Source organism: Nelumbo nucifera, chromosome 3 (assembly GCF_055504915.1).
Source record: "Nelumbo nucifera cultivar China Antique chromosome 3, China Antique-T2T, whole genome shotgun sequence".
Classification (NCBI taxonomy): domain Eukaryota; kingdom Viridiplantae; phylum Streptophyta; class Magnoliopsida; order Proteales; family Nelumbonaceae; genus Nelumbo; species Nelumbo nucifera.
Genome location: NC_142651.1, coordinates 43,265,344 through 43,275,000, shown reverse-complemented (window position 1 = coordinate 43,275,000; position 9,657 = coordinate 43,265,344). Strand labels below are relative to the sequence as shown.

Sequence of the window (9,657 nt, the reverse complement as noted above, 5' to 3'; positions counted from 1 at the left end):
AGAAACAGGAAGAGGAACAGATTGTGAGTTCTCCTCCCCAAAACTCTCCCCCCTGAGGAGAACCACTCGAGAAGAAGAATGTGGATTCAGAAAAGGTAACATCCATGGTGACAAATCTGCTCCTCGACATTGGGTCATAATAGCAATACCCCTTTTGGTTCTGAGCATACCCAATAAAAACACATTTCTTGGCCTTAGGATCCAATTTCTTGCGATGAGGGCCAAGAATGTGAACAAAAGAAACACAGCCAAAAACCCTCAGAGGTATATGAAATATCTCTCCATCTGGAAAAATGATGCTAAATGGCACCTTAAACCCCAAAGTCCGTGAAGGAACACGGTTAATCACATGTACGGCTATAAGAACTACATCTCCCCAGAACTGCACAGGAACTAAAGCACACACCATAAGACTCCTTGCCACCTCCACAATGTGTCTGTTTTTCCTCTCAACAACTCCATTCTATTGTGGTGTATATGCACAACTGCTCTAATGAACTACACCATGTTCTAAGAGATATTAGGTCCTTCTCAAAGTACTCTCTGGCATTATCTGATCTAAAAACCTTAGTTCTCACTCCAAATTGTGTGAGAACCATCTAGTGGAATTGTCGTACTAAGTTAGGAACCTCATCACATGATCTCATCAAATATATCCAAGAATATCGTGTATAATCATCCACAAACAAGAGAAAATAACGGAATCCTCCCATCGGAGGGATTTGATATGGCCCCCATACATCAGTGTGAACAATATTAAAAGCAGAAGTACTTCTTTTATTACTTGGTTTAAAAGACTGTCTACAATGCTTTCCTAACTAACAACTCTCACAGTCCAAAGTAGATAATTGAACAGACTCAAACAACTTTGGGAAAAGACATTTCAAAGAATTAAAAGAAAGATGTCCCAAGCGATTGTGCCAAAGCTTGGAATCTCATCCAGAAGGTAGACTCCATTCACCTCACGACCACTCCCAATCATCTTCTTTGACTCCAGATCTTGCAAAACACAATTACCAGGAAGAAAGGTTACAGAACAATTCAAATTTTTTGTCAAAGAACTAACAAACAGTAGGTTGGTATGAAGTCTAGGGACATGTAAAACAGAGGACAGAGTTATATCATTGGTCACTCTAACTGTCCCCTTCCCAGCAATGGTCATATGTGAACCATCTGCTGTAGAGGACAAAGTTATATCATAGGAACTGAAAATGGTAAGGGCATTAGTCATATGCTCAGATGCTCCTGAGTCTATAATCCAGGGAGGTCTCTCCTTACCTGAAGTGGATGCAAGATTCGCAGTTGCATATGAACTACCTGTATGTGTAAAGGAAGTGGTGTAGTTGGCTCCTGCATTTTGCTGTCCATCTGGAAGGCTAGAGCTAGGTGAATCTTTCTTACTCATAAGCTGTCTAAACCTCTCCAATTTTGTTCTCACCGCTGCTACTGCAATGGATTCCCAATCAGTTTGGGAGAGAGGGGTTGAAGAGTCTCCTGTAGTGGCTACATTTGCATTTCCCTTCTTGTTTCTTATCCGAGCAGGCATAAGATTTGGATGAAGCTTCCAACAAGTGTCCCTGGTATGCTTAGGCTTCTTGCAGTAATCACACACCAAGTCCTTCTTATCTTCCTTTCTAGTCTCACTTCTCCCCCTGTTTCCATTCGGCTTAGGTTTTGTTGTACCAACCATAGCCGACTGGTCAATCCCAGGCTGTCTCAGCATTACATTCCTCCTACTCTCCTCTCCAGAGACAAAAGCATAGGCTTGAGAGAGTGTCACACCCTCCCTAGAAAGAATATGCTGCCTAGCAATGCCAAATTCAGGGTTCACCCTGCCAAGAACTCAAAAACCCTATTCCTCTCTACCAGTTTGTGATAAGTTGCTACAACATTTACATTTTCCCATACCACAGTTTCTAAATGATCTATTTCTTGCCATAGGGTTTTCAGCATGGAGAAATACACAGCAAGAGGTTGTTCTCCTTGTTTCATACTTATTTCCTGATTTCTTAACTGATAGGCTCTGGCTTCATTTTGCTTCTGAGAGTAGGTTTCAGTCACTCCATCCCAAATCTCCTTAGTAGTATTAGCCCATAGGAAATTTTTTGCAATATGAGGTAACATAGAATTACACAGCCAAGACATTACCATGTAATTCTCTTGCACCCATCGGGAAGAGTCTGTATCAGGTTTCTTCTCCTCCTAGTGAGATACCCTAATTTTCCACGGGCACCAATAGCCATCTTAGCTGATTGTGCCCACTCCAAATAATTTGTACCATCAAGTTTTACTGTAGTAATGATCCCAGACCCAAAAATATCACTACTACCTCCAACACCCAGTCCCATAGTACCGGTAGATTTCATCTCGGTATTCCAACTCTCCATTTTACTTCAAACAGTTCAACAGTAAGAAAAAAATAGATTGGAGACCTTCAAAAAATAATTTAATACCACACACACAGAAACCAACCCTTCCGGAAGAAGAAAACCCTAGCTAGAGGGAAATCTCTCTCCTCTCCACACCTCCCAACAGAGAGAAAAGTGAATCGATCACTCCGGGAGGCCTAGAAAATTTCAGAAATCAAACTACCCTCTTCAGAAAATCAAAAGAAAACTAACAATACCTGGATGCCCAATATCAGATAAAAAACAAAGAGTCCAACTTTTCTGGGACTCTTCCCCATACTCCAGTTCTTCCTGATTTTGATGCCGAACAGTAGATCACCTTCCTGATGTCTAGATCCCACCAAAAACTCCAAGAACTAGGCAATCTATAGCAGATCGATCAGCCCTTTACTACATGCAGTTGGCTGATCTAGAGCTGCATGAGAATGCTTCAAGAAACCCTAGCCGATGCTCTGATACCAAGTAGAAATCTGCTGAATTAAAAAATATGAAAGAAAGTAGTTTCTTGAAGAGAGAAGGAGAAGAGAAGAAGAGAAGAAGAGAAGTTGAAAGAAAAGAGAGCAATAATTTGGCCGCCCCCTTCACTTATTATTTATACTAAAATAATAGAACAATACAAAGACAACTATGCCCTTATAGGGCGGCAAAACGTAAAACAGCATATATAACACTCAAAAAACATGATAAAATTTGGACTCACATAACTACTCTGGTCCCCACCTCGTATTTAACAACTAACATAAAACATCTACTCAAAAAAACATCATAAAACTAATTAATCTTCAACACTATATATTTGAAATTATCTTGTTCTTTTAACAGACTTTCATATGTTTGCTCATATAGTTGGCATCTATAATTGACCAGTTTGGTTAACCAGGATTTTTTATTCCGTTTTGTCAGTTCGGTTTTTCAGTTTTTGATGATTATCCCTAATAGCTGTTTTTATTTTTTATTTATTATTTTTTTTTTGTGCGTGTGTGTGTGTGTGTTGGTTAGTTAGCTGTTATGTCTGCATTCCTGGGTCCTGATCAGAGCAAAACAGAGAGTTTATTAGCTTCAGATCCTGATGTTTTACCGTGGATTCAGAAATACCAACGTAGCCGAGAAACAGTGTCTCAGACTGACTATGAGGTAAGGACTATTATTTGTGTCCTTTCAGATACAGTGCAAAACAGTAGACAAGAAAAAGATTCAATGGTAATAAAAGAAAACCTGTCATGAATATTTTTCTTGTGGTATAATGCTAATAAGGAAAAGGGGCTTGGCCAGGGTAAGCAAGGGTAATCCTAACCCTGCACCTTCCTAATGAAAGAGCTTGACAGACACTGGCCATAGGTTACCTATTATGGCTTGGAATATGTCAGGTTAGACTTATGTTTTGTCACTCTCAGGTTAGGCACTCAAGAAAAATTTATTCTCATCACAATTATCTCGAGTTCGTTAGATAAACCCTGCTTCTGTCATCTGGTACTCAAAATTCAACAAAGGTGTACCACAATTGTCTGGAATTGGTTAGAAAAATTCTACTTTTCCAGTGAGGCCATATCTTTTGTAAAATCATAAGTGTTCCAGTGTTGTAACTATTTTTTATTATGTTTGTGGCCTACCTTTTCCCTTTTGAACCTTTCAACTTGTACCAAGATGCTTGTTAATTCAGGTGCAGTCATGGGTCTTTGCTGCACATTATTAAACCACTTCAATTTGTCTTTAGATTGTCACTCAAAGGGGCCCTTTTGGTTCATGTAGCTGTATTAGTTTCTAATTTATCCTACATGTATGCCATTCCATAATTTCTGGATACTTTGTCCTGTATAACATGTCCAGTCTTCAAATGGTATTAATATGTTTTAATCACACGACTCTCTCTCTCTCTCTCTCCTCATTCTTGCGCTTTAACAGAAATGGTACTACATATGCTGTATTCCTCGTGCATATTAAAAAACCTTTTGGTTCTTATTACCAATATTGACAAATAGTCTTTCTGATGTGCCATGTCAGGTTGACCTTATAACTACCCTAACGAAACTTAGTTGCCTGGGGCAAAAAATTAACTATGAAGCCTATACATATCCTGTTCAAAAAGTTGATTTAAGCAAACTCAAGTTATAGAAGCAAGGAGCTGATAAAAGAGAAGAACACCAACTCAGCACAGTTGATTCCTAGTCACAACATTTATTTACCTTTGGAGGCTCAGTGTTTTGGAGGAACATTTTTCATTTCAATAGTGTGAGATAGAATTTTATTTCCAATTTTGAGATGGTATGTTTTGGTCTCCAGGTTTGTGGAGTTACATAGTTATCAGCCTTACATTACAACTTGTATCCTTTCCTTAGATCGGTAATTCTGGTAAGAAGAAAATTTGTAATATATGCTTGTACACCATTTTGGCATGTAGTTTTAGTAGATGAAATGTGAAAGATATGTTACTTGTACAAGGACACTATACTTGTGGTTAATCCAGAAGGCTACTTTGAACTGCACGGAAAACCAGTAGTATTTGGTTTTTTCTTTCCAAAAAGATTTTAAGCATGCAACTTTTTTCTTTTTCTTTTTTTTCTGAGAGGCATTCGTTTTTTTTTTTTTCTTGGAAGCCTTATAATACCATCTTACAGCATATTTTTAACCATACTGATACTTGGGAACTGAGTTGGAATGACATAATATTCCAGATGTGTGGCGTACTACGCATTTGTAGAACATGCAAAACAAACCTATAAACTTCACATTGCTCTCTCTCTCTCTCTCTCTTCTTTAGGCTTAGTTTAGAGTACAAATACAAATATATAGGCTTCAGTGTGAATACAAATACAAATCTGTAGAGTATAAAACCTTGTATTTTGTATTATTTTTATGTATTTGTACTGTACATATTTGTATTTATATTCTTTTCCAACTGAGCTGTAAGTGCAAATACAAGGTTTAAAAATACAATATACAAGGTTTTGCACTGTACATATTTGTATTTGTACTCTTTCCCAAACTTAGCCCAATAAAGATACAAATATGTACAGTCCCTTGTATACCATATTTGTAAACCTTGTATTTCACTATACACGTTTGTATTTATACTCTTCCTAAACTGAGCCTTGTGCCTGCTGATTATACTACATTCAGGGGTGAAAATCCAGTAACCAACTTGAAGGGTTTGCATAGCATTGGGCCAGTGCTCTTTCAAATTTTAGCAAATGCTCAACCCAAGCCTGCTCAAGTTGCAGCCTTAAAATATCAATAAATCTCCTGGTAGGCTTCTACTCAAAGTTGGGTATTGGTGCGAGTCAATATGGCCAATACTATTTTTTTTTTTTTTTTACTTTGTTTCTTTTATAAATATTAGAGGGATGGGATAGCCTATCCGAAGGTTTTAAATGTTGTAAATAGTTGTGTATCAATGTATCCTTCCATATCTAGGTTCACTGATATAAATACGATATCCCTTTTCATATCAATATTTTAATCCTTGGCCCTCAAGTTGTTAGTAGTCTGGGCTAACATAGCTCTACCACACAAGGCCTGTATCTACTATCAAGTTCCAATTACAATAAGGCCAAGATTGATTTTACAATAAGGCCACTGATATAAATACGATACCATTTCTAGCTGCAATATTTTAAATTGGTCCATACAAATTTTATGAGAATATATTTTTTTCTACAACAAATTTTGAGTTATTAATACAACATTTGGTACCATTGGCATTTCTTCAAGAAACATCAAATTTGGTGTTTTTGCTATAAATGCCAACATCCAATCCAATGTTTATATTTTTTTAGTGGAAGCTTATCCGGTGTGATGTGTGACAAAGACAATTTCTCAAAAATTTATATTGATCAACATAAAACATTGCAAATAGAATTGTAGAAGTAGCAACAGTACCAAACACAACCATAATTAGCAATTAGCAAATGACACAAAGTCAAAAATACTTCTTGATGTTTTTGCACATATTTCTCATGCTTAATAGTTAATATGTAATAATCTATACTATTATAAAAAGTATGAGTGTTCTAACAAAATTCACGGGAGTGCTTTGACTCTTCTGGTATCATAGATTTATTAATGAAAATTCGATCCATTTACGAGGAATTTTAATACAGGACATAAGGATGTGCACACTAACTTCTAAACAAATTGTTTTCAAGGCTCCCTCAGGTGAAACAGAGAAAAGGGAGAAATTTTCGTTGTCAGGAATAGATGGATGCAACAAAGTCGTTTGATAGTTCAAAATATGCAATGTATTAGTGCAAATCATACGCTAAGGATCGAGTCATTAAAAAAACATATATCATGCGTGTTATTATTTTAAGATGAATCAGATTCTCATTTGACCCAAATCAGTCGTCAGTCTTTCAATTCTTCTTGATAAAAGGCCCAAAAATTTCATGGGGGTACAGGAAATGCTATAATCACGTTTTTGCTATTAAGGTGTATCGGAAAGGTAATTTTAAGAGATGCATCGAGATACATTTTGGAAATACATAAATACGGATGAAAAATCAAGATACACATAAATATGCTAGAAAATAAAAAAGAATCATTAAAAAATATTAACAACAATAAAAATGAGTTTTATGTGATTATAAGTTTATAACTAATTTATTTAAACATAAAAACCATATTTTAATGATCTATATAAAATATCGGGACATAATTACTAACTATTGAAAAATAATAGAAACACTAAAATGCATGTTCGTGCATATATACTAATATTTATTAGTTAATATTTTTGGAGCCACTTATTAGTTAATATTTATTATGTATACAAGTTTATATATATATATATATATATATATATATATATATATATATATATATCTTAATTTTTAATAAATAAATATAATTTATATTAATCTTATTATTATATAAATTTTAATAACCAAATTTTAGCATTTGTTGGAAAACATCCACCAAGGCAAGAAAGATTATTTTAAGCACAAAAAATATGCTATTATGATAAGTAATTAAGGTTGACATAGTGATTAATTAATTATTGTTATAAGCAAATGACTAGGGTTTGAAACTTGTTACCTTCAGTAAATGATTTTTAACAAATTATTTGACTTAAACAACATTTAATGATATATTAAATGACTTAATTAAAGGTAACTCAAACGAGTATTTACTAACATCTCAAATTTAAAGACTTAATTAAAATTGATATAAATGAGAGAGAGAAGAGATGAATTTAAAAAAGAAGAAAATTAAATTAGGCTGATACATAATGCGTATTGGCCCGTTTTGGAATTGTATTGGCTGATACATTCCCAAAACAATCTGATACGAGGCCGGACCCATATTAGTCCCATACGAACGGAAAACTACGAAACTATGTAATTGTATATGTTCTGCCTATCGGAACTCTTTTGAAACGACACGTATTGACCTAATACTTTGCAAAATTTTAAACCTTGGAAAGTCACCGTCAAAGTAATAAAACTAACCTTAGTTCATTGAACAAGTGGAAAGACAAAAAAAAAATTGCCATACCGGTAAGAGATAGCAGATGTACAGACTACAGTGCATCAAACAAGTAATTAAAATTATCCGTCTTTGAGTCTTCTGATTTTTTGTTATTGTATTGGGTCTTGTAATGGCCATAACCAGTTTTCCTTTTCAATTAAATTATGGGATCAAGGAAACTTCAAAACAAACAAAGCATACCAGTACTACCATTAACAACTTCCATGGAGCATACAGAAAGCCCATATTTTTCATAATGAATAAATCTAAATGAAGGAAATCAAAACCTCTGTTTCCATTAGTTGAAGGATTGAAGCTGGAAACTTCCTCAAATAAATCCTGCACGAGTGTACGCTAAATTTTCTTTGTTCCAATTTCTCCCCTTTATCTTTTGCAGTTGAAGCCAGAGCCATACTAAGTTCTGGATAACAAGTCAACAGATCGAGTCCAAAATTTGAATATAAATATTATTATCATCCTTCTCATTTTGACTTAGGTCTGATCAGATCAAGCCCACCCATGAAGGGTTTTAATGGCTCAGGAGTAATAACAGATCCATCTTCTTTCTGGAAATTCTCTAACAAACAGATGACCATCCGCGGGTGTGCACAAATTGTGTTGGAATGTTGGTCTTTCCCTTTTCAGGACCAGTTGATGTTTCAGATGAAGGGCGGAACCGGATGCCCAACCGCCTGCTTTGATAGTCAGAACAGTTTGAAGCACTTGATATCTGTTACATGACATGGATTTGAGAATTATTGAACACTAGCATAAAGTGAATGTAAGGTAGTGAAAAGGTGCACTGAGAGGGTTGTGTACTTGTTGATTATATTTAGAGAGAAAGAAAAAATTAGCATTGAAGTAAAGGCCTTCAATCCTTCATACCAAAGTTTCAGCATTATTTAGAGAGGACTCCTTTCAGAGGAAGAATTTGACGAAGTACTCTCCAAACAAAGATATGAATACGTGGTGGAAGCTCTTTAAAATCCCAGAAATCTTTCCAAGAAATGTTTGGGGTTGCATTCAGATTATAAGAGGAATCAGCATACTCCCCATTCAGTAGTCTATAGGCCGAAGAGCTGGTGAAACAACCATTGGGGGTGACAGTCCAAGTGATCCTATCCTGGTGGTCAAGGGGATTAGCTGGAATCTCAATCTTGAGAATGCTTTGAGCAATGATAGGATCAAATTTCGAGAGAATCGGCTCCGATCTCCACTTACTAGTGTCAAAGTCGATGAGATCTGCAACTTTTTCATTTGATTGATAATCATCTCTGTTTAGAATGAAGTTTGGAATCCAAGGATCATTGAAGATGTTCGTATCCCATCCGTTTGAGATCAGCATTCGTGTTCCCTTTCTTAAATCCTCCCTTGAATTAAGTAGAAACTTCCAGATGTGGGATGATGAACTTTTAGGCTTGGCACTCCAGAAAGATTCTCCAGAGAACAAATACTTTAGTTTCAATTGTTTGGCCCACAGCCTGTCTTGTTCAAACAGAAATCGCCAAGCAAGTTTCATGGCAGCCACACGATTTTTTAGGAAAATATCATGAATTCCAAGTCCCCCACTGAATTTTGGCTTTGTGAATTTTTCCACCCTTGTAGATAAATATGAGCCTGCCCGCTTTTAAATCCCCACCAAAAATCCCTTGCAACAGAATTGATTTGAGAACACATTGAGTGAGGGAGGGGGTTTGAAGCCATGGAGTAAGAAGGAATAGAAGTGATTGTTGATTTAATAAGCACCTCTCTTCCTGCATGTGATAAACAATCAGTCTTCCACTTA

The 9,657-nt window shown here is 35.9% G+C and overlaps 1 protein-coding gene across 3 annotated transcripts in view; it reads left to right on the top strand.

Annotated features, from left to right (window-relative positions):
- The window catches only part of TL29 (ascorbate peroxidase 4), a 13,857-nt gene extending 9,011 nt beyond the window's left edge, over positions 1–4,846 (top strand). For 2 of the 3 annotated variants that reach the window (XM_019200391.2, XM_010280562.3), the window contains exons 11-12: positions 3,408–3,542; positions 4,410–4,846. In XM_019200391.2, the coding sequence (XP_019055936.1) occupies positions 3,408–3,542; positions 4,410–4,520 (246 nt within the window). In that variant the 3' untranslated portion in view covers positions 4,521–4,846. The remainder of the gene's footprint in view (positions 1–3,407; positions 3,543–4,409) is intronic. The other variant, XR_016083859.1, reaches the window with a different exon arrangement.
- The last annotated feature ends 4,811 nt before the right edge of the window (positions 4,847–9,657 follow it).